Raw genomic sequence first — 25854 nt, forward strand, 5'->3', positions numbered from 1 at the left:
CTGACAAAATTATTAAACATTCACACACAATCACTTACCCAAGATTCATGATATAAAACTGTTAGCAGATACATTGCATAATCGTAATTCTGTCTCTTTAAAGGGCACCTTTAAAAGAAAGAGAGGGAGGAAGTAAAAGTTTTAAAAATTCAGTACATAATAATGATTATTTGCAAAATATACAAATACTAAATATAAAGGATAACTTATACTCAGGTATTCCTTATCTTTAGGGAATATCTGACCTTTAGGAAAATTCTGTTCTTGGAATAAAAATAGTCCATGTCGGTCATTACCTAAGGTTATTGAAAACTAATGTTATTTTGATTTATTTTTATATGTATTTATTTTTATTTCTCTTTGCTTTCATCATTAATGGAGTTATTTGTATCTGGTAATAGCTTTACACTATTTGTAATATGATTGGGTCCACTCTAAGTGCCCTTCACAACATCAGGGCTAAGAGTCAGCTGGACGGCGTGAGCACATCTACGGAGTTCATTTTAAAAATAGAGGCAGACCGATGACAGATGCTAATCTAAATGTTCATCTTGATTTCTCCAGAGCCAATTTTTAAAAAAATGACCTATCCAATGTTGTATTGCTGTTATTGCACTTAAATTGGAATTAATAACCTAATGTTAGGTAAATCTACATAAATGTAAGATGGCAAGTTTAGCTTTTAGATTATTAAAGTAACATAGAAAAGAAAACCATTACTTCCAATTTTTTTAAATATAAAATAAAATCATCATATGAAAAGTGACTTTAATGGTATTCTCTTATTGTATACTTTGGTTTAATAGTCCTCTAAAGAGTCGTTACCACAAAACATATACACACACTGACATACTTGTTAACTCAGGGGAAAAAATTACCAGATACTTATGGAATTTCAAAGAATAACACTTTAAAGGTATTTTTAATTGCATAAGCCAAAAACTCAATATTATTTTACATTTTCTAAAGACAGTAAAGAAGAATATTACTAGTACATTTGAAATCTGTTCCCCCCATATGGTAATAATGTGAGAGCAGGTCTGGCCAGCCCACACTGTCGCCGTCACTTGTGCATGGCATGCTACTTCTCCCACCATAAAGAAGCAGGAGAGAAAACCTAACTGATATCAACACCTTAAAATGCTATGAAACTGGAATAAGAAGTGAGAGAAGATATCTGTCCACTTGTTTTTCTCTAAAGGCAGGTCTTTAGATTTGGGCATAATTTAGAAATAGTCAAATAGAAGACAGAAATTAAACCACCCTTTTATAAAAACATACCAACAAGCCTTCACCTCAAATGACCTATGACCTAATTTATAAATTCACATGAGGTAAACTTAATACATAAATTTACTGAAATTCTCCTTATGTACAAGACTGCCTAGGTAAATTAAATTTCCATATTTAATATTTTAAATTTTGAATTATAAGATCTTAGACTTTGTAAAAACCGTTTAAGCCTAAATCATTAGCAGGTCATACTTTTGCTTTCTTCTGCCATCTTCACTGAGTCTTATACACATGGCTATATCAAAATCAAGATTGAAAAGTAACAATAATTTAACGAGGCAGTTAGGCAAGCCTCTCCACGTCCCTAAAGAGGACGGCAACAATAGGTTAGTGTGAAGACATTACACACATGAATTAGACAACTTCTTTGACCCAACACATTAATATAAGTTGACATAAAAGGCTACCTTGATTTTCAGTGTCATTTCTTAAGTAAAGGACTGCTGGGGGATTGGAAGACCATAAACCCACGTGACCAACGTGCTGACTCTTCTTTCTGTACCTGTCTGTCCTGATGGAAAGCACATCTGTGGTCTTGCAGTATCGCTCTCCCACAAGTTTAATAAGTTTCTTCTTTGCATGATCATCTAAATTGAGACTGGAAAGTTTTACCTTAAAAATACAAGAGAAAGGTATTTGAAAAAAGTTGTTTCATAAAAACAGTAGCAATATTATTTATATTAATGTTAAACCAACCAAAAAGAAACTTTCTCAACCTCGCACTCTTGTCTCTACAGAGTTAGAAACTGCATTCTGAAGCATTAGGCATTAAGAAGCCCAATCTCACTCAAGGAAAAAAAAAGAGAGGGTGAGTAAGCTGGAGTTCTTTGAAAGTTCTGGGCATTAGCACCTTTCCTGAAAGAACCCAATAATAAGTCTCTTAAATAAATGCAATTACAGTTTATTACAGTTTATGAGTAGCACTAACGGAATTAAACTCATTTAGTGTTAGTTAAGCTGGGATATAGGAATAAACGGATAAAACAAAAGGACTTTAAAATATTCCTACCATGCAATTATGAGACCTGTATCACTGCAACTAGTTTAGGGTCACTGATCTTAATAATTCAGCTCAACATTTCTCAAAATGTTAATACGAGTCCCCGAAGCTGCTGAGAATTATTTCTTTAAAGAGGCTATTCCTGTTGAATACATTTAGGAAATGCTGAGTTAAACTGGGTTCTCTATAGAAGGATTTCTTAGAGGAGGTAATACACTAATGAGCATTTTGAAATTTCAAGATGAAAATTTCTCATGTAATGATTCCCAAATTTAATTGACCTCATATCTCATATTCTAGTTTTTTTCCCCTTAATATTCTACTTTTCAAGGGAGGACAGTTCATGGAATTAGTCTTCCTTAAAACATATTTAGGAAACGCTGGACTAAATGAACACACTTTTTAATTTGCAGAGAACTATGGTATGGGCTGAAGATATCTAAGATAGTCTTGACACAGGAAAATAGTTTAGGTACTAGAATACCATTAAATAAGGTAAAACACAGACTGTTTTTCCATGGAGAGCATTAAGAATAAGAAAGAGCCATAGCTGTCTGAAGAAGAAAAAAGCTAAATAAGATTTTAAAATCACATCCACTTCTCTCTGGCTTCAATAACCCCGCACTTCCCTCAAGACCTCATAGGGGCGCCTGGGTGGCTCCTTTGGTTAAGCGTCTGACTTCAGCTCGGGTCACGATCTCACGGTTTGTGGGTTTGAGCCTCGCATCGGGCTCTGTGCTGACAGCTAGCTCAGAGCCTGGAGCCTGTTTCAGATTCTGTATCTCCCTCTCTGACCCTCCCCTGTTTGCACTGTCTCTCTCTCTCAGAAATAAATAAAATATGAAAAAAAAAAAAAAGACCTCATAGCATAAGAGCTTCTTTATTTTTCCATCTTTCCCACTAGGCTGCAAACCCCTTGGTAAGAATGGTATCTGTCCTATTTGTGGCGATGGCCTGGAACTTAAAAAGCATATAACGTGTATTTGCTGACATAACACATAAGTGAAAAAAAAGAACACTGTGAATTCTTATTTGAACTAAGAAAATATAGAAAATAAACAAATAAAAACACACTTTTAAGGAACATATGCAAGAAAAACACTGATTATTAACTATCAACCGGACAGAATGGTTCTCTGGGCACGGGCAGTGCAAATTACCACAGTTCCCAAAAGAATACCTATCAACAACCAGGTTATCAGCTTGATGGATAAAATAGGAACTTTTATGATAATTCTGACTGTTAACCATAAGAGTTATTTATAAGAAAATAATAAAATGATTCTACATTATGATTATACCTATGAAGATATTTGTACATATGTATGCATACAGATACAGTATGACAAAGTTAATCATTTTTATATTAGGTAGTGAGAATGGGACCATTTTTCCCTTTTAAAAATCCCTTCAGGCGGAAATGGTGGGGGAAAGGGAGAGAGGCAAACCATGAGAGACTCTTGAATGCTGACAAAAACTGAGGACTGATGGATGTGGGGGGGAGGGGAGGATGGGCATGAAGGAGGGCACTTTGGGGATGAGCACTGAGTGTTATGTAGAAACTAATTTGACAATAAACTATTAAAAAAAATAAAAATAAAAATAAAAATCCCTTCAATGTTATCATGTTTAACAATAAATTTAAAAATTTACCATTAAAAAAATTTAAGTGTTCTGGCTTTTTATGTAACAAGTAGTCAAAAACATGGCAATCCTGATTATTCTAACTACTTTAAAACTTATGTTAAAACATTAACATTTTAATGTTCAAAAATTATTTAGAGTTTATGCCGGAAACTCACAAATATTTCAGAAAGCTGTGTGGTACACGCACGCCACCTGCTAGCACTTAAAGGCACTGCAAAATCGCAGTCTTTAACCTGGACTAATAGTCAGACTCTGCAGTTGAGTGGCATTGTCAATCTTTTTCCAAAATTCAAAAGAATCCCTGGACTTTTTCTTTTTTCAAGTTGCTACATTTTAAAGAATCAATACTGTACTATTAACATTATCCCAAAAGCCATGTTGATATTTCAAATCATAGGGGATCACGGTTACATGTATGTATTTTCAAATGCCTATATTTAAGAGCTACACAAATTGAAAAATCTCTAATTGTATAAAACATCTTCTCTATTTACATATTCACAGGTATAGTGCAGTTGCAGAACTCTGGTTAACACACAGAGGACAAGAATTGGGTTTGATTTCTAGATTTGCTATTTATTTGCTAAGTGAACTTGAATAAATCATCTGATTTTCCCGTTTCCTCATTTACAAAATAAAAAGGACTTACAAGAATTCTGTCAGGAAATGAATGAGAATAAATAGAAAAAAGCAATTTTAAAGGAAAGTCCTACACAAATACTGAGTTGTTTTGAATTCTGAACTATTTTTATGACTCTTAACAATAATATGACACCGCTTTTCTCTGAATTTAAAAATGTGAGTACCTCTCTATATAATACTTTATAATATCTGATTACCTTCACAATATTGCTTTAAATCATGCTGGAATGCACATGCTCTAGTCCCACTGTTCTGTCTACTTTCCCCCTTGAACTACCTGACACCTTTCAGGACATCAGCACTTGAGCTTCAACTGTCAGTGGGTAGACAGAAAAGAGTCCCCAAGGAAAGACGTGAGTCAGGGAAAGGAGTACAAGGCAGTGATGAAGGGGCACATGGAGGATTAGGACAAAAAGGAGACAGCGGTTGGTGGCCTGATATCATAAGTGGCATCTTGTGTATGTTTCAAATAAAGCGGTGAGATCATTTTTATGTAAAATACATTAAGCAAACTTAGAACTGGTAGGGAACTGGCTGTCTATTCTGGTACTAAAGACGAAGGCCCACAAAAGGTAAAGCAAAATCTAGATTTCCTGACTCACAAAGTTCAACAATGGGTTAGCTGCTACTGTTATCATCATTATTAAAAAGAGGTAATTCTTATTAAGTTATTAAAAATGTATCAGATATTATTACTCCGGAGGTACTTTCTAAACAATTTTATTTTTAGGTAATCTCTACACTCAGTGTGGGGCTTGAACACACAACCCCAAGATTAAGACTCGCATGCTCTACCATCTGGGCCAGCCTAGGTACTTTATATTAACCAATGGAATGATGTCAGCTGAGCAGAATTTTAAGTTTTTTCCCCCTTTTGTTTATCTAGATTTTCTAAAATTTATACAGTAAACGTGTTATTTTGTCCTTTGTGATTTTATGTATTTTCAGTCTCTCTAAATACATAAATATGAAGAAAGGCTGACAAGCTTCATAAATTTATTTCATAACAATGGCCCAATCCTGATACCAAAACTTGGCAAGGAAGAAAGTTACAAATCAAACACTGATGTATCCCTGAAAATTTTCTAGAAATTAAAGTTTGTCTATTTGTTACACTATAGTGTAAAAATGGCTGCAGAGACTGTCAACGTATTTTTGTAGTAAACTTGGAATATTCTGATTTAAAATACAGACTACATGGAGTATAAAACTTATTTTTTGAGGGTCCTGGAAGGCATCTCAAAAAGGTGGGCAGTCATCCTACGGAACAGATGATTCAACATTACATTCGTCAGGGCTCCTCGGAAAAATATCTGATTCTAGGACAAGGATAGGGAATACATAAGATAAGCCTGGGGAATTTTGTGGTACCAAAAAATAAAAAGTATTTTAAAAACAAATGGTGGGGCACAGCAAAGTAACAGAGCTACCAATGGCTAAAGCTGGAACAATCTGAGCATCAAAATACATAAGGCATTACTGGATTATAATCCAAATGCTAAAATAAATAATCCATGAGTCCACACTGATATAAATAAGTGGCTGAATAAATAAATAAGTGGATGAGAAGAAATCTCCTATACAGAAGAATTACCAAAGACTCCTATGGTATTTCTCTCTCAAGGAGTGAAGCATAACGACCAAGCCCAGAAGCTTGGGCTATGCAGAGCGACTTCCATCTGAAGAGCATAGTATGGAAAAGGAAGAAAAAAAAGAGTACTGTTACCATTAGGAAAACTTGCAAACAGTACCTGAGCCAGGTGATCAAGCCTTCATCATTAAAAACGTTGTGTGGGGAGCCTCTACTCTTGCTATGATGTGATGAGAATAGCACTTTACTTGTAAGGTTTTCCTCCCCAAAATACATACCAGTCTAAGCACAAGGAAAACATCAAACATATCTAACATGAAGAACATTCCACAAAATATATAACTGGTACTACTCAAAACTGTCAAGGTCGCCAAAACAAGAAATTCTGAGAAACCACCTCAGGAAAGAGGTGCCTGAGGAAATCTGAAAAAAGTATGAGCTTTAATTAATAATGTATCAATACTGACTCCCTAGTTGTAATAAATCTACTACAGTAATAGAAGATGTTAACAACAGGAGAAATTTGGTGTGAAATACAGGGGAATTCTGTGATCTTTGAAACATTTTTATAAATCTAAAAATTTTAGTTAAAAAAACCCCAAGAAAACAAAACCATCAGATAACTGCCCCGTGACTGCTGTGTGAGAAAGAAATGCCATGTGGATTAAGACTCTTTTACCAGAGGAAACTAACAGTGGTTTCAAATACTAACTTAGAAGTTACTAGAGAAGACACTTGGAACTGCGATGGTAAGTGGAATGTTCCTAATGAGTCAGAGCAGGGACTTACTCTTTCTCCAACACAGATCAGGACAAAGGATCCTAAATAAAATGCTAACAAAGTGCATCCACAGTAAAGTAATAGAATGGCGTACTAAGCAATAATCAGGGTTCAGAAATGCTTCAGTAATTGAAAACCTAACAATTACCACAATTCAAAGGAGAGGTATAGGAATAGGTCACATTATTAACATAATAGAGGCTATTATCTCACATTGAATTACAACTTATACTTAGAAACTAAAGAGCAGAAGGGGCGCCTGGGTGGCTTAGTCGGTTAAGCGTCCGACTTTTGCCTGGGTCATGATCTCGCGGTTCTTGGGTTCAAGCCCCGCGTCGGGCTCTGTGCTGACTGCCGGCTCGGAGCCTGGAGCCTGTTTCAGAGTCTGTGACTCCCTCTCTCTCTGACCTCCCCTGCTCGCGCTGTCTCTCTCTGTCTCTCTCTCTGTCCTAGAAATAAATAAAACATTACAAAAAAAAAAAAAAACTAAAGAGCAGAAGCATACCCATTAAAGTACAGAACAGGATAAGGGACTATGTAAACATTATTTTAGAAATTTCACCTAATGAAAAACACACACACAAAAAAACAAGCTGTAGATATTCAGAAAGGGGAATTAAAACTACTATTGTTTACCATTTAATTCCTTAGAAATCTCTGAAGGAGTGAACTAAAAAGTCACAGCATTCAGATTTTGGTCTCTTATTATGTATCAATGACCACTAAACGGTATTGGAGACACAGGCTGATTCCAGGTCTGAGATAAGGAAAACACAGAGTGAACCTGGGCTATCTTGCGCCAGAATGCAAGGACTGTAACAAAAAGACCTCAGAACCAATTTAAAAGAATTCCCACCAGCCAAAGTTAGGCTATACTTTGTGTGTGTGTGTGTGTTTAATTTTTTACTATTTATTTATTTTTGAGAGACAGACAGTGAGCGGGGAAGGGTCAGAGAGAGAGGGAGACACAGAATCTGAAGCAGGCTCCAGGCTCCAAGCTGTCAGCACAGAACCTGGCATTGGGCTCAAACTCATGAACCAGGAGATCAGGAACAGAGCTGAAGTCGAACACGTAACCAACTGAACCACACAGGCACCCCTAGGCTATACTTTGAACATCAAAAAGAATAATGATTTTACTTGATCAAATGTTACTGAATGCATCCACCTACAGATTCCCTCTTCAAGGGAAAAGCAAAACAGTAACAACAATAAAAATTAACTTCACAACGGGGAAGGCCGGCTGGCTCAGTCAGTAGAGCGTGTGACTTGTGAGTTCAAGTCTTACATTGGGTGTAGAGATTACTAAAAGAATAAATAAAACAACCCCCCGCCCCCCACAAAACACAATTTTGCAATGGAATGATCAGGTTGTTAACAATTTAAACAAGTGATCAGTCTCAGCATACTGAGAATGAGGCCACCAGGCTTTACATGACCTCTCTTATAATACAGTATAAAATACATAACAACATCTATCAATTACTGTTCAAAATACTTAACTGTAATCAGTTCCTTAAATCTAACTTCCAGTTCATATGAAATACAGAAGATAAAGAAATAAGGTAAATGACATCAGAACACATTCAGACAAATTCAGAAAGTACGAAAGGAAACACTATAAAACAAAATACCTTTTTATTTTTTTAAATAGTTACCTTTAACTGTCTTTTTTGAGACAGCGCAAGCAGGGGAGGGGCAGAGAGCAGGGGACACAGGATCCGAAGCAGGTTTTGTGCTGCCAGCAGCAACTCACAAACTGTGAGATCATGATCTGAGCCAAAGTCGGATGCTCAATAGACTGAGCCACCCAGGTGCCTCCAAAATATCTGTCTTTTTAATAAGTCAGTGTGATGAGAGGGCGGGTGGGGATAGGAGGTCCTAGGCTGTTCCAGATTTGAAAGATGTAAGCTGCCAGAGGGATCTCCCCAGGCCTATTTATGAACATCCCCAGGTACAAGTGCAGAACACCGAAATGAAAGCCAAGGACGCTGACACCTATTCATGGGTTCTGCGGCTGCCTCCTGTGATGACCTCTAAGTATCCGAGTCACGTCTCCTGTCAGTGATAATGATAACCCTAGCTGTGGGGCCCTGATTCTCTTTTTGCCAGTGACAATTCTAACCCATACTTTCACCACGAAATCATAAAATTGGGTTGGCAGGATGGTCTCTGAAATAAGAACAGTGATTAATACCCACATCTGTCAGTCTTTAGCAGAAGTTTGTCATATTTTACAAAGAATTAAATTTATCCTCCATTAAAAAAATAAAATAAAAAGATTTAAGTGACATTATAAGCAATCAAACAGGAAAAAGACAAATTACTCAATTAAAAAATGGGTAAAGGATTTGAACAGACATTTCTCCAAAAAGATATACTAATGGTCAATATGTACATGAAAAGACGCTCAACATCATTAGTCATTAGGAAAATGTAAACTCAAACCACAATGAGATACCACTTCATACCCATTAGAAAGACCAACAATAGCAATCATTAATGAGGATGTGGAGAAGCTGGAACCCTCAAATACTGCCGGTGAAACTGTAAAATTGTCCAGCCACTTTGGAAAACAGCTTGGAAGTTCCTCAAAATGTTAAACATATAGTTACCACATGACCTAGCAATTCACTCCGAGGTATATGCCCAAGAGAATTGAAAGCATATATCCACACAAAAACCTGTACGTGGATGTTCACAGCAGCACTGTTCATAACAGCAAAAAAAAAAAAAAAGAAAACCCAAATGTTTACCAATCAATGGATGGATAAATAAAATATGGGATTATTCATAAAATATTTGGCAATAAGAATGAATGAAGAACTAATACATGCTACAACAGATGAACCACTGAACTACTGTAGATGAACTACAACTGAAAACATTACACTAAGGAAAAGAATACATATTGCGGGATTCATTTATATGAAATGTCAAGAATAGGCAAATCCAGACACAAAACACAGATTAATAGTTCATAGGGGTTTGGGGACGGTTAAGAGAAGGGAGAAAGGGGAGTTAACTGATAGTGAATAATGGAGTTTCTTTTTACGGTGATAAAAATTTCTAGAGTTAGGCAGTGGTGATGGATGTACAACTCTGTGAATATACTAAAAACCACTGAATTGTGTATTTAGGAGGATGAATTTTACAGTACGTGAATTATATCTCAATAAAGCTGTTACCAAAATAATCAATACAACATCAAAATGGTCAAATGACCAAAAAAGTAATTTGCAAAGGAATAAATTCTCACTCTTACTAGAATTCAAAACCATACAAACTTAAAATATGAGATATATTTGTTTACTATCAAATGGCTTGGTTGGTAATAACAGTATCTAGTTGTGAGGGTCCAGCAAAATAGGCTTTCTCATAGCCTGCTGGGTTTTTTGTTTGTTTGTTTTTTTGTTCTTGCATTTCCTGCAGGAATTTTACAATCTATAAATAAAAAAAATTTTTACAATATATATCAAAAAACTTCAAAGGTTCTGTATCTTTTGACCTGACAGTTTTCCTCTTGGGAAGTTATCCCCAGAACATAATTAGGAATATACACAAATCCTTATCTCTAAGGATATTCATTACATTTTTCTAATAACGGATATTGTGAGAAAGCCTAAATATCCCCATAATATGGATAACTTAAATTATGGCAGATCTAAGCTATTGAATAATTTGTCTGTACCTCCCACCTCAGTTTCAGAAAAAGGACTGTGTCTGAATTAATCAGCACTTGTACCTCCAGCCTCAAACACTTTCTTGGCACAGAATAGACCCTGATTTACAAGTTATTCTATGCAGCCATTAAAAATAAAGAGTGACAGGGGGTGCCTGAGTGGCTCAGTCAGTGAAGCATCAGACATTTGTGTCAGATCATGATCTCATGGCTTGTGAGTTCAAGCCCCACGTTGGGTTCTGTGCTGACAGCTCAGAGCCTGGGGCCTGCTTTGGATCCTGTGTCTCCCTCTCTCTCTGCCCCTCTCCCACTCGCACTCTCTCTCTCAAAAACAGACAAACAAACAAACAAAAAGAAGTGATAACTTTGTATGGTGACAGATGGGAACTATACTTATCATAGTATTTTGTAATGTATTTAATTATCATTAGGCTGTATACCTAAAAGTAATATTATAACATATATATATCAACTATACTTCAATAAAAAAACTAAAGAATGTTTAATAACTTTGTAAAATTTTTAACTCATATTATTAAATTAAAAAGAGCCAGAGGGGTCCCTGGGTGGCTCAATCAGTTAAGCATCTCACTTCAGCTCAGGTCACAATCTCACAGTTCATGAGTTCAAGCTCCAGGTCAGACTCTGGGCTGACAGCTCAGAGCCTGGAGCCTGCTTTAGATTTTGTGTCTCCCATTCTCTCTGCGCCTACCCCACTCATGCTATCTCTATCTCTCTCTCTCAAAAATAAATGAAGATTTAAAAAAAAAAGATAATCAAAATAATATCATCCTATTAACACATAAAAGTTGTCTGTATATAAACTAAAATGAATTCCAACAGTCAACTGTTGTTATCTATAAGTGGTAGGCAATTTTATTTTGTAACACTATAAAACACTTGCATATTTCCCAAATCTTCTATGATAAATATGTAACAGTTTTACAGTTTTAATATTTTTTTAAAAATATTTCTTACCCTTAAAGTTACTACTCGTGCTTTGGGGTTTCTAATCGATGGTCCTGCTGAAACATAATCAGCTGTGTCAATTTCAATGGGAAAATGCTTCTCACATTTCTCATCACTGTCCAGTGCAGCTGGCCATTCAGTGCAGAAATCTGAGAATTAAAAAAAATTATCTCAAGTAAAGTTTTGCATCTAAATTCTCATTACAATGTATGCTACCAGACAAAACCAAATTATTGAGGGAGAGGACTCTAAGGTTACATAAAATGAAAGAACAGACTGTCCTTTGCACTTCACAAACACATCATCATTCCTCATCCTTTCTCTACTTAGATGAATCCTAATTAGGGAATGTAATTAAGGGAAGGATTTAGGTAGTTCAGGCCTGGTGGTGAGCAGTAAGTTTGGTTAAAGAACTATGACTTGATATAAGTTTATTATAGCTTTGCACATGCCTGTTATGGGACAGTTTAATTCCTCCTCAATAACTAAAAGCAGAGTTCACAGAGCTCAGAGCATTATTGTTTTTGAAAAAAGAAACATTAATAGTAATCCACTCCCAAATGAAAGTTAGTAAGAGTCAACTGAAGGGAAATGAGAGAAGCTCTGAAAAAGCTCTTAGAGGGGAGCCTGGGTGGCTCAGTCGGTTGAGCGTCCAACTTTGGCTCAGGTCATGATCTCACGGTTCATGGGTTCGAGCCCTGCGTTGGGCTCTGTGCTGACAGCTCAGAGCCTAGAAGCCTGCGTTGGATTCTGTGTCTTCCTCTCTGTGTGTCCCTTCCCCACTCATACTCTGTTTCTCTCTGTCTCAATAATAAATAAACATTAAAAATTTTTTAAAAAAAAGCTCTTAGAAGAAACTAAGATATGGTCGACATTCTTTCAGAACCTGAGTTGAATAGGGCCTCAAACTGAAACAGGTACAAATGCCTAAGACATTCTTAGATAGATCCTTAAGAGTAATTCATGTATCCTCGATGTGACTTCTGTGCCAATGGGGCTAAATGCAAAGAGGAAGAGACTTGTCCTCATATTCAGACAAGACAGCTAGCCTAGAGGGGAGATGGGACTGGCTCTAGAACTGGGCGACAAAAGAAAGTTCCAAGCACTGTGAATACGAGAACCACACATCTATCTCCATAGCACAGAGATACACTCGGGCCTCAAATGTAGGGATGGGGACCTAAAAGGAAAAGAGCTCACAGCCTCCTGCAGCTATCTGTATCGAGAGACTCCGTAAGTAGGTAGCTGATTTCATTTTGCCCTATTCCTATAAAGTTAGTGTGGTAGAGGGCTCTCAACTTGAAATAAAAACTTCTGACACTATCAGGTTCCCTTCAATGGAAATTTCACTCATTCTTTTTTTTTTCTTTTTTTTTAAGTTATTCCAAGTGAGAGAGTATGTAAGGGAGGTAGGGTAGAGAGAGAGGGAGAGACAGAATCCCAAGCCAGGCTCCATGCTGCCAAGCACTGAGCCCAACACAGGATGCGATCCCACAAACGGTGAGATCATGACCTGAACCAAGATCAAAAGCCAGATACTTAACTGAGCCACCCAAGAGCCCCACACAACCTCATTCTAAGAGTATCTCGAAGAAATCAGTTTCTTACGTCAAACACATTAGGCCTCAGAGTCTGTGCTTTCTCCAAAAAGCACGACTGTTGAAAGGCTGGTCACAATCACAGGCACACATGGGAACTCTTCCATATGATGATTTAAGGGACAGTAAAAAGTACTTTGTCAATAACATTTCCCAGAGTTAACAATTTTCTTATAGCAGGTACTATATTTAGCTCCCATTTAGGCTTTAATATCAGTCAGCAAAATGTCACTGTGGGTTTCAGAGACTCTCCAAGCTCTGCAACTAAATATATGGTAGCAAATTAAGCATAGCTCACACCACTCCCTAAACACTCTGCTCAAGAGAGAATACCAAGACCCTTTGAGGGGAAAGAAGTAACTCTACAATTAAAAGCATTTTGACATTTAAATAAAATGAAAAGAGCATGATTACCGAAGTTTCATTCCCATCATGGACTCATTCCAATATCCCGCACTCTAAGATGCTACACTGCCAAGCACTTTATAAGAGACTAGTTTGGAGAATTTTATGAGTGCTTGGGTTTGTACTGAGTCCTTTATTTTTTTATAACTTTGACTAAGACATTTCAATAACCAGATGATAATTACAACTTTTAAATTACTGGATTATATGTCTAAAAAACACAGCCAACTGGAAAGTACATAATAGACCCCTATTCATCTGATAGGTAGAGCAATAGACTAGACTTCGGAAGACCTTGGTTTTTACTTAACTTCTGCCACTGATTATTAAAAGTTTTGGTAAATTACCTAACTTTCCTGTGCTTCAGTTTTTCCGCTTGCAAGTTAGATATAAAATCTGAACTGACCTACTTTGAAAGAAAATTGAGAAGAAATATTTAAAAACCCTTTGAGTTATTTGGAAGATACAATCTAAATCTAGAAGCTGGCAAAAATGTAAAGACAAAATTAAAGAAAGATCAAAGCACTTAAATACTTAAAATATAATGCTACTCTTCTGAATGTGCTATATGAATGCCTTTCATTTAAGAATTATGAAGTATTTTAGAAATACTTCGTTAAAAAATCCAGTTTTTAGATTAGAATGCACATTTTAAAATAGTGTTTAAAACAGAGAGAAATGAGATTTATCACGGTGTAATATATGCCTCAACTGGCTTCACAAAGGATCAAAAAGTGATCTATGACTTGTGCCAAATGGAGCACAAATTTGGAACTGTGATCAGTGTGACTCTATCACCAGGCACTAATGAAAACAGAAACCTACAATCTAGCATAGAATGCACCCTAACATCCCAAAAAAGAAGACCACATAAAGAAAGGACATAGGAAAAATTTTCCCTCCCTCATTTCAAGGGTAAAGTCATTATTCCTACTTTTTAAGACTTCTTTATCTCTTCCTTATATTTTTTAATTAAAAGGCTCTTCCAAAAGCTCCAATTTCATCATAATCACGATCACTATATTATTTCTCTTTCCAGCATTATCAGGCTGCCTACGAGGAGTTTTTAGGTTTCATTTTCGCTCCTGAAAAGTCTTAACAAGTGTATTGAGCATTTTTAAATCTCCTCTTTAATTAGCATGGATTTAAGATTTTATCCAAAGGTACTAACTTTTGAATTAAACTACACAACCAATCACTAACAGCTGTGAACCTATAACGATTCAAATGTGCTTATTCTGCCTGTAGTCCAATGCAAACTAGATCAGAAATTAAATCAGAATATGTATATGCTATGAAAACATGCATAAAACTATGAAAAAAAATGTCTTTGCCTTTACCTCTATGCATGCGGTAAGGAGAAAGAATAAGTGAGTGAAATATATTTCTATTTAGAAATCAATAAATATAGTTAAAATAAATATAGTTCAAAATTAAATAAATTTAGAACTGGAGATATAAGCATGTTCTGGTGATTAATTCTATCTTATGTATATACAAATTATGCATAGGATACTATATTATATAACCATATATATAATAATATATTATATATCTCTATAATATATAGAGAGAATATATAATGAACATTACAGAGAAAACATACAGAAAAATAAGTAAATATGCCCCCTCAAGTAATTACCAGACCTAAATAGTGATTAAAGGAACACTTCTGAAATGACAGGCCAGATGGGAAAGAAGAAATATAAGACTACTGCTTTTCATCATCAGCTTTCCTGCTACTTGATGTTACCACATTTATATATTACTTACTAAGTTCTTATTTTAAACAATTTCTTAAAGATAACTCTCTTTGCAAAGTATCTGATTACTGACCTCACTGACTCAGCATCTTTCTACATTATCTTTAGTTTGGATTATACTGATTTGTATTCATTGGCAACACTGCAATACTTTCTTCAGTCTTTTCATGTATGTGCTGCCTATAATGCAACAAAGAGTCCCTAACCTACTTGAGCAAGGACTATGATTTCTGGTTTTATATGTTACTCACAGCCACTTGTAGAGTGGTTTGCAGAAAGAAAAGAAAGGAAGAAAGGCAGGAAAGCAGGAAGGCAGGAAGAAGTCTGCAGATTTGACATCTTCACTGAAAACAACTTGAAAATTTTTCTAAAAAAAGGAGAAACTAGCAATGACTCAGAATATACGTCTATTTAGTATATTAAAAATGAGATTTCTTTTCCATCTTTATTGAGATATAAGTGACATAAAACACTGTGTAAGGTATATGTGTTGATTAGATAACACCTATATATATTCCAAAATGATTATAATCCTAACACTAGCTAATACCTGTATCACGTAATTATCATTTTTGTGCTAAGAACATTTAAGATCTACTCTCTTAGCAACTTTTCATTATATAATACAGTATTAATAACTATAATCACTCTTCTGTACATTAGATCCCCAGAACTTACCATAAAACTGGAAGTCTGTATTCTCTGACCAATGTCTCCCTTTACCCCCTACCTCTCAATCCCTACTATTTTGGAGTTCAGCTTTTTTAGATTTCACATGTAAGTAAAATCATAAACTCACTGTCTTTGTCTTATTTTATTTAGCATAATGCTCTCAAGGTCCATCTATGTTGTCACAAATGGCAGGAAGTCCTTCCTTCTCATGACTAAGTAATATTATACACACACCACTTATTTATCCAATCACCAACCTAGGTTGTTTCTGTTTCTTGGCTGTTGTAAATAATGCTGCAGTGAACATGGGAATGCTGGGATCTCTTCAATCCCATGTTTTCATTTCTTTTGATATTCACCCAGAAGTGTGATTGCTAGATCACACAGTAGTTCTAATTTTAATCTTTAAAGCAAACTCCATACTGTACTCCATAGTGGCTGTATAAATTTACATTCTTAGCCAACAGTAAAAAAGGGTTTTCTCCACATCCTCACCAACACTTATCTTTTGCCTTCTTGATGATAGTCATTTCTAGCAGGTGAGAGGTAATAGCTCCTTGTGGTTTTGACTTGCATTTCCATATTAGTGACATTGAGCATCTCTTCATGTGCCACTGACGATCTATATATAGGTCTTTCTTGGAAAGATGTCTATTCAAGTCCTCTGCCCATTTTTAAATCAAATTATTTGGGCTATTTTGGTGTTATGTCAGTTCTTTATAATTTTCGACATTAACCTTTCAACAGATATATCATTTATAGATATCATCTCCCATTCAGTAGGGTTGCCTTTTCATTTTGTTGATGTTTCCTTCATTGCGCAAAAGCTTTTTATTTTGGTGGTCTCAATAGCTTATTTTATTTACTTTTATTTCCTTTCTTGAGGAGACATATCTAGAAAAATATTGCTAAGGCCAATCCCCAAGACATAACCGCCTATGTTTTCTTTAAGGAATTTTATGGTTTCAGGTCCACATTTACATCTTTAATCCATTGTGATTTAATTTTTGTATTAAATCATAAGAAAGTGGTCCAGTTTCATTCTTTTGCATGTAGTTATCTAGTTTTCCCAGCACCTTTTATTGATGAGACAGTCTTTTCCCCACTGCATAATTCTTGCCTTCAGATGAATGGACCATATAAGCATGGGCTTATTTCTGGGCTCTCTATCCTGTTCCACTGATTTATGTGTCTATTTTTGTGCCTACTATCATACTGTTTTGATTACTACCGCTTGTAGTATATCTTGAAATCTGAGACTGATACCTCCAGCTTTGGTCTTTCTCAAGATTGCTTTGGCTAGTCAGGGTCTATTGTGGTTCCATACAAATTTTAGAATTCTTTGTTCTACTTCTGTGAAAAATGTTGTTGGTATTTTGATAGGGACTGTTGTATGTTTTTGGAAATATATCCGTTTCTTTTAGGTTATCAAATTAGTTGGTAAGTAATTGTTCACAGTAGTCCTTATGATCCTTTATATTTCTGAGATATCAACTGTAATGTCTCCTCTTTCATCTGCAGTTTATTTGAGTCCTCTTTTTTCTTGGTGTGTCTAGTTAAAGGTTTGTGTAAGTTGTTTATCTCATCAAAAAACCAGCTCTTAGTTTCACTGATCTTTTCTCTTGCCTTTTTAGTCTGCACTTCCATTCTAATCTTTACTCCCTTCCTTCTACTACCTATGGGCTTAGATCTTCTTTTTCTAGTTCCATGAGGTGTATATTAGGTTGTTTATTTGAGATCTCTCTTTTTTCTTAATGTAGGCTATCAGCTTCTGTTTTAGACCTGCTTTTGTTACATCCCATAAGTTTGGGTATGTTCTGTTTCCATTTTCATTTGTCTCAAAATTTAAAAAAAGTTTCTTTTGCCTTCTTCTTTGAACCAATGGTTGTTTAGGGGCATGTTGTTCGATTTCCATATATTTGTGAATTTTCCAGCTTTCTTCTTGTTATAGACTTCTAGTTTTATACCAGGTTGGTTAGAAAAGAGGCCTGATGTGACTTCAATATTTTAAAATGTGTTATGACTTGTCTTGTGGCCTACCACATGATCTATCCTGGAGAATGTTTCATGTGTGCATTCTGCTTCTGTTGGATGGAATTCTGTAAACATCTGTTAAACACATCTGGTCTAACATATAGTTACATCCAGTATATCCTTACTGATTTTCTGTCTGGATGACCTATCTATTGTTGACAGTGGTGTACTGGAGTCCTCTATTGTTGTGATGCTATTTGTTTCTCCCTTCCATTCTGGTAATACTTGCTTTATATATTTAGGTGCTACTACTTCAGGTGCATGAACATTTACAGATGCTATGTTCCCTTGATTAACTGACCCTTTTATCGTTAGAAATGATTCTTATGTTCAAAGTCAATATTAAGTTCATATACTAAAAGAATTACTTACCTTTAAGAGCTTCACAGTGTTTTTTAATTGCTACAGGTGTCAAATGCAGAAAATTGGGAATCTAAAACGGAGAAATTCAAAGGATAAATTAGCCTATGTCTCGACAACATAAAAAAGAGAACTTTTTTCCTATAACTAAGTTCTAGCCCAATGAACTTTGTAATAAATAAAATCTAGTTTTTACAATATTACTTCTGTGTCACGTGTGTTGTGAATTCAGGAAATGAATTCCTTGAAATATAGATTCATGATGCATCTTATGATGACGATGGGGAGAAATAATTGTTGTTTTTATAACTCTTCCTGCCACAAATCTATAGATATACATATTTTCCTTATAAAATTAGAAGGACTTAAGAACACACATTATTACTTGGTAATCCTAATTCCCCTGGAATATACAGCACAGTGCTATATTTTCCACTTTGTACTAAACAGACATTTTATGAAGTGAATAAATGAAGCTAGCATATCTTAAGAGTTTAATGAAATACAGAATACATTTATGATGATATATTAAGAGGTCATTCACAGGGCCAATGGAAATTTAGGAAACATCAAAGATATGATTCCTTCAAATAAATAATTAAGATTTCTTGGGGCGCCTGGGTGGCTTAGTCGGTTAAGCGTCCGACTTTCGCTTAGGTCATGATCTCGCGGTTCGTGGGCTCGAGCCCCGCGTCGGGCTCTGTGCTGACTGCCAGCTCAGAGCCTGGAGCCTGTTTCAGAGTCTGTGTCTCCCTCTCTCTGACCCTCCCCTGTTCACGCTGTCTATCTCTCTCTCTCCTAGAAATAAATAAAAATTAAAAAAAAAAAAAAAAAGAAAGAAAGAAAGAAGATTTCTTAGCATATTTCTTAAATAATGTTAAGCATCTAAAGTGAAAATTAGGTTTTAAAGAAACTCATTTGGACACAAAATTTGAACAAGTAGAAATTTACTCCAAATATTATGCTTGGAATCTTGAGTGCTGATCAGAAATGTTTATTTTAATTAAGATAAAATAGACAATGCAAATGGAAATTATGGGTTAAGTGACTTTATTTTCTATACCTTTATTTTTGAAAAATAAAAACATAGCCGCTTAAAATCATAGAAGTATAAAAATAGCTAATGTGTACATAGAATTTATGTTGGCACAGCTTTATGTACTCCGCATATATTAGCTTGGTTAATAAGCTTATCCAATAGCACTCTCTAGAAATATATCACATCATTGGACTAACAATTTATATCATTGACTCTTTTTTATATATACAGTTCATTTATTTATTTTGAGAGTATGCACGCATGCATGTGTGCAAAAGAGAGAATGGGAGAAGGACAGAGAGAGAGGGAGAGAGAGAGAATCTCAAGCAGGCTCTGCACCATTAGCGTGGAGCCTGATGTGGGGCTTGAATTTACAAATCGTGAAATCACGACCTGAGCCAAAATCAAGAGTCAGACACAACCAACTGAGCTACCCAGGCACCCCTATATACCTGATTCTTAAAAAGGATGGCATGCATTAAATCACTAGATTTTTATGTTTATTAAAATACCATTCACAACTATTAGCATTAGTACAGATACCTTCCTAGCCTCTCTGAACAGAGTGATATTTTCCAAAGACCTTTTCTTTAAATTAAGTTCTCTTCTTTCATTTGAAGAAAAGGTTAGTTTCCTCAATGTCTGTTTTCTTATATCTCCTGTAACATTCACATTTCCAAGCTTCATTTACCCATCTCTAGCAGGAGACAACTCCTCCATGTTACCATTTCATTTTTTACCATCACCTTTTAGCAAAAAAAAAATTTTTTCTCAAGACTCTCATATATATGCTAAGTGAATAAGTCAGAAAAAGACAAATACCATACGATTTCACATATGTGTGGAATCTAAAAAACAAACAAAAAGCCAAAACAGACCCATAAATACAGAGGACAAACTGATGACTGCCAGAGGGAAGAGGAATGGAGAGATGAGAGAAATGGGTGAAGGGTGGGGTGGGAGACACAGGCTTCCACTATGGAATAAATAAGTCATAGGGCTAAAAGGTAGAGAACAGTAAATGTACTCCATGGTACTGTAATACTGTTGTACGATGGCACATGGTAGCTACAGTTGTGGTGAGAACAGTGTAACACACAGATTGTGGGATTGCTATGTTTAATGTAACAGGGTGTGTCAACTACACTTCAGTAAAAGAAAAAAAAAAGACTCTCATATAGTGGAAAATACAGTTTGCCAATGACTACTGTGTGTAACAGGAACCATCTAAAATAGGCATTCTCAGGCTAAGCATATTCATATTTTCTTTTAAAAAGCATATACTTCATAAATCATTATAGATGTAACCAACTGAAGCATTTAATATGATGTATTTTGTTTTAAGAAATAAAGAAGCTTAAAGACTATAATAGTACTAAATAATATTTTACCTTTTTGGATAGAAAATTTTTAAATCTCTCTTTTAAAAGATTTCAGGGGTGTCTGGGTTACTCAGTTGGTTAAACATCCGACATCAGCTCAGGTCATGATCTCGCGGTTCATTGAGTTTGAGCCCTGCACTGGCTGTGCTGATAGCTCACAGCCTGGATCCTGCTTCAGATTCTGGTCTCTCTCTTTCTCTGCCCCTCCCCCGCTTGCTCGCTCTCTCTCTCAAAATAAATAAACATTAAAAAAAAAAAAAAGTAGATTTCAGTCCCCTATTCTCCTTCTCAAATTAGGTTATTTCACTTTCGTTGGTTCCACTTATAAGCTACAAGTCCAAAAAGATATAACAGAAAAGAAAAAGCTAAAAGGAAAGCCACTGGATGAATTAATTACATTCTTAAATGCCTAGGATTCTTTGAATCTTCTTTACCATGGGTAATCAGAATGTATCATCAATTATTAATTGAAAAAAAGATTTAAACTAAAATACAGTAAGCTGCCACATACTGAACCTTGAAGTACAAGACAGGGTAGGTATGGGAAGAGGATCAGCATTTATTTAGGTATAAGCGTTAGTCAACGAAACAGCAACTTATCTTACCTTTAAAAGTTCTAGATTTCCCTCCTTTGCCATGGGCACCCCCCTTTTAACTGGATAACCCATTCGGACAGGAAGAGGAACAGCAGAAGGTTTAAATGGTGCTGCAACAGGATAAACACTGGGCCAGTCCAGGTCAGCAGTCATTTTCTCTGTCCTAGGAGGTAATGCCTACGGAATATAAAAGAGTTAAATCTTTTAAATCTGAACATGGTCTTCAATCTTTCAGCAAAAAACCTGCGGTTAAGAGAAACATAAGCAGAATTGCTTCTGTCATAAAATTTGACCTCTTACAGAGCTGCTGCTATTCAAATGAAAAAACACCAAACCTATCTAATATTTTTGCAGTTTCTACAAACCCTCTGGCAAGGATTCCCTTTAATAGCACATGATGTTCTTCACTAAAAATTTCTTTCTATAAATTTTCTTAGATGTTTAGCAAAGTATTAACATTTTGTTTGTGAAAGAGTAACAATATATTTTTCTTTTTCTTTTTTTAATTTTTTTTTTTTAAAGAGAGAGACAGAGTATGAGCAGGGGAGGGGCAGAGAGAGAGAGGGAGACAGAATCTTAAGTCTACTCCAGGCTCTGAGCTGTCAGCACAGAGCCTGACATGCGGCTCAAACCCACAAGCTGTGAGATTATGACTTGAGCTGAAGTCGGATGCTTAACTGACTGAGCCACCCAGGTGCCCCAAGAATAACAATATATTTTGAAATATACATCTTCCTCAACTTACAATGGGTTAATGTCTTGATAAACCCATCTTAAGTTGAAAACACCATAAGTCAAAAATGCATTTTTTTTTTTTGTCAAAAATGCATTTAATACACCTAACCTACCTAGCAAGCTTAGCCTAGCCTGTTTTAAATGTGCTCAGAACACTTAAGCCTATATTTGGATAAAATCATTTAACACAGGGCCTACTTGATAATAAAGCATTGAATATGTCAGACAATGTATTGAACACTGTACTGCAAGTGAAAAAAAGAATGGTCATATGGGTACAGAATGGTGGGCAAGTGCACTGGGTACTTACGCTCATGACTGTGTGGCTGACAGGGAGCTATGGCCACTGCCACGGCCTAGCATCACAAAAGTTTCGTACCATATAATGTTAGCCCAGGGAAAGATCAAAATTCAAAATTCCAAGTACAGTTTCTACTGAATGTGCACTGATTTCCACCACCATAAAGTTGAAAAACCGTAAGCTGGACCGTGATAAGCGGGTGACAGTCTACAGTTTTTAGAACTTCTCTGATGGAAGTCAGGACATGCAGGGACACCCAAAATATGGTAATAAAGGACATACGAAATGAATAACAAGAACTTGGAAAGAAGTAAATTAGGGTTAAACCAACTGAATGAATACATAATGAGAAATTATGACTCCTGTTCCAGAGAATAGCTATGTGATAGTTTATTCAATCACATTAACATACACATATTTTTTTAAAAACTGTACTCATTAGAAGGGGATGGCCAGCATACATAAGTTGAGTTTAAAGAAGCAAATTTTGGCAATGCCCAACAAAGCAGTATCAAAACGAGTGTAGTGTATGTCCTGGAAGCAGGGAATATTCCTGTGAAAATAACTACTCTAGATAATTAAAATTTGGTGCCATTTAACTTTCATCAAATAATACGCCTCTGTTCTGACTCCACACTCAGCAAGTGACCTAATACTTTGGATTCTTCCATAAAGATGTCTACAGGATGAAACCAAACTGGTTAGATTAATACACACATCCCAGGCTTCATGATTATTAAAGGCATCATCAAAAATTATTCTACATTCTAGTTTATATACCTATTTCCTGGGAGTATATGAGTGAGCTCACCTCTCAAAGATGATCCATTCTCAGGGTACTGACAAAAACCAGTTGAAGACTACAGCCAAGGCTCTGGCAGTCACCAGGTAAACCATCCCCTGTGAAAGCCTTCTTGGGCAGCACTCTTCTGCCTCATCATGAATATCTGCCTCACCTTAGAACTTCCGAAACCATTATGATAGTATATAGTAGAGTACATTAATTGTTTACCTTTCTTCTCAGTAGTCTTTCATATCTGGATGTTCTGCCTGCTGTACCTAAAAGACAACATAATAGTTACAGAGAACTCTATAATGTAGGCTTGTTCAGCACTGATGATGATCCTATAACTCTCAGATAACTTCAGGTATTCAGTAATACAAAAATGAAACACGAATCCATTTTCTGAGCTGTGGGACTAACACATCTTAATGAAAATGAAAAGTCAGAAATAGTTAAGAAAATTCCAAAGTTATTTAAATATAAAGTGTATTGTGACTGATGACATAGTGAGTTTATCTTCTAATGAAATATTTTCAATAAATTCTAAAGTCATAGTCAAATAAACTTACTTTCCCAAGTTAAAACATCTAGTTAGAAATAACTATGTTGCATCTTTAAAGACAATCGTATTGAAAAGAACTTTTTTAATGTTTATTATTTTAAGAGACAGAGCATGAGCAGGGGAGGGCCAGAGACAGAGGGGGACAGAATACGAAGCAGGCACCAGGCTCTGAGCTGTCAGCACAGAGCCCAATGCAGGGCTCGAACTCACAGACCACAAGATCATGACCTGAGCCAAAGTTAGATGCTTAACCAGTGAAGCCACCCAGGCCCCCTCAGAACTGCCAATAATAACAAAACTCATAGCCATTCCTAATAAATCACATAACTGTAGAGAAGGGCGAATTACATACATACAGTATACAGCTTTCAAAATATTACCTTATGCCTCTCTAAATAAATGTTTTGCTACATTAAAGTAATAATGGCTCTAATTATTCAACACTTTCATATGCCACACACCGTGCTACATGCTTTTCACTCTCATCTCATTTAATCTTATTGTTCACAATAACTTATTATTATCCTTATTTAGAGGCCATTTAGAGACAAAACTAAGGATCAAAGAGTCAGGGTGACAATAGCAGAGAACACAAGACTCTTCACACTCCAAACCACTTCTATCTCTAACTTCATCTCCCTTCACAAGGTCCCACAGCTACACCAGTACCAGACCCTTTCTTTGGACTTTCTCCAAATTTAATGTTCTCTCTGCCTAGAATGTGCCTCCTTTCCCTCTCTCTGGCTTCTGTCCCCTCTCCCCTCCCCATCTCATTTCTTCATCTGACAAATTCTTTTTTTTTAATGTTTATTTATTTTAGAGAGAGAGACAGATTGTGAGACAGATCGTGACCAGGGGAGGGGCAGAGAGAGAATCTGAAGCAGCCTCCAGGTTCTGAGCTGTCAGCAGAGACTGACATGGGGGGCTCGAACTTGTGAACTGTGAGATCATGACCTGAGCCGAAATCGGACGCTTCACCAACTGAGCCACCCAGGCGCCCCTTCATCCAACAAATTCTTATTCATCCTGTAATAGTAACTCATTCATTCATTCAAAAATCATTTCAGTGATATTGTGGACCAGAAACTGAGAAAGCAGCAATGAGCAAGAGAAACACAGGGCCTGCTCTGACGGAATGTAGAGTTTGCCAAATAAGATAACTGTTAATCAAGTAATTTCAACAAAGTCATAAATATTAATAGCAACATATAGCAGGGGACCAAACGTAGTGAATTAGTTGGGGGAAATCTCCCTGAAGAACTGGACTATAAGCTAAAAACCTAAAGGATGAGCAGGAGGTAACCCTGGGAACAGGCAAGCGAGAAAAAGTATTCTGTGGAGGAAGAGGAAATGGAAACTCAATGTTAAAAAGTCCAATATGGCTGAAACTTAAGAACTCAACAGAAAATACACTGAGAAAAGAGGGTGGAAATATTTAACAGGCACCTCGACTGTAACACATCATTGACAGAGCTCTTGATTTCTTCTTCCAGTCTTCCCAATCCCTGTAAATGATATCTCCATTCATCCAATTGCTTGGCACATGCTTCCAGAGCCTTTTCCTCATGCCCCACATCAAATCCACCATTAAGTCCTCTTAGCTATACCTTCAAAATGTACCCCACCTCCAACCACACCACCTTCCCTGCTGTTACCTCATTCTAACTCACCATCATTTCATTTGGACTACTGCAATAGCTTCCAAACTGATCTCCTGGATTCCACTCTTTCCCCCCTTCCCAAAGCTGAGTCTCCACACAGCAATCAGTGATCTTTTATGAAGTACACTGTATCACTTCTGTGTTCAAAACCTTCCAGCTCAATTCCAAACTTATAATAAAATCCAAGCCAAATGCCTAAAAGCCTTTGTGAGACCAGATCATTACTTACCAGTCTCCTGTGTTCACTCACCTCCAGACTGACTTTCTTTCTGATCCTTGGTCTCACCTCTAAGCTCATTTTCATTCCTGGGCCTTTGCACTTGTGGTCCCCCCCCCCCCCCCCCCCCCCCCCCCCCCC

General features: G+C 36.2%; 1 protein-coding gene across 3 annotated transcripts in view; it reads right to left on the bottom strand.

Annotated features, from left to right (window-relative positions):
- The window catches only part of MRPS35 (mitochondrial ribosomal protein S35), a 46684-nt gene that overhangs the window by 19190 nt on the left and 1640 nt on the right, over positions 1–25854 (bottom strand). For 2 of the 3 annotated variants that reach the window (XM_039240839.1, XM_039240840.1), the window contains exons 2-7: positions 23502–23548; positions 21460–21630; positions 18449–18506; positions 11614–11753; positions 1796–1905; positions 39–108 (exon numbers count right to left, since the gene is read on the bottom strand). In XM_039240839.1, coding sequence (XP_039096770.1) covers positions 39–108; positions 1796–1905; positions 11614–11753; positions 18449–18506; positions 21460–21630; positions 23502–23548 — 596 coding nt within the window. Of the gene's footprint in view, positions 1–38; positions 109–1795; positions 1906–11613; positions 11754–18448; positions 18507–21459; positions 21631–23300; positions 23401–23501; positions 23549–25854 lie in introns of those variants that run through there. The other variant, XM_039240841.1, reaches the window with a different exon arrangement.

This window comes from Hyaena hyaena, unplaced genomic scaffold (assembly GCF_003009895.1).
Source record: "Hyaena hyaena isolate Hyena2069 unplaced genomic scaffold, ASM300989v1 scaffold_182, whole genome shotgun sequence".
NCBI classification, from domain to species: domain Eukaryota; kingdom Metazoa; phylum Chordata; class Mammalia; order Carnivora; family Hyaenidae; genus Hyaena; species Hyaena hyaena.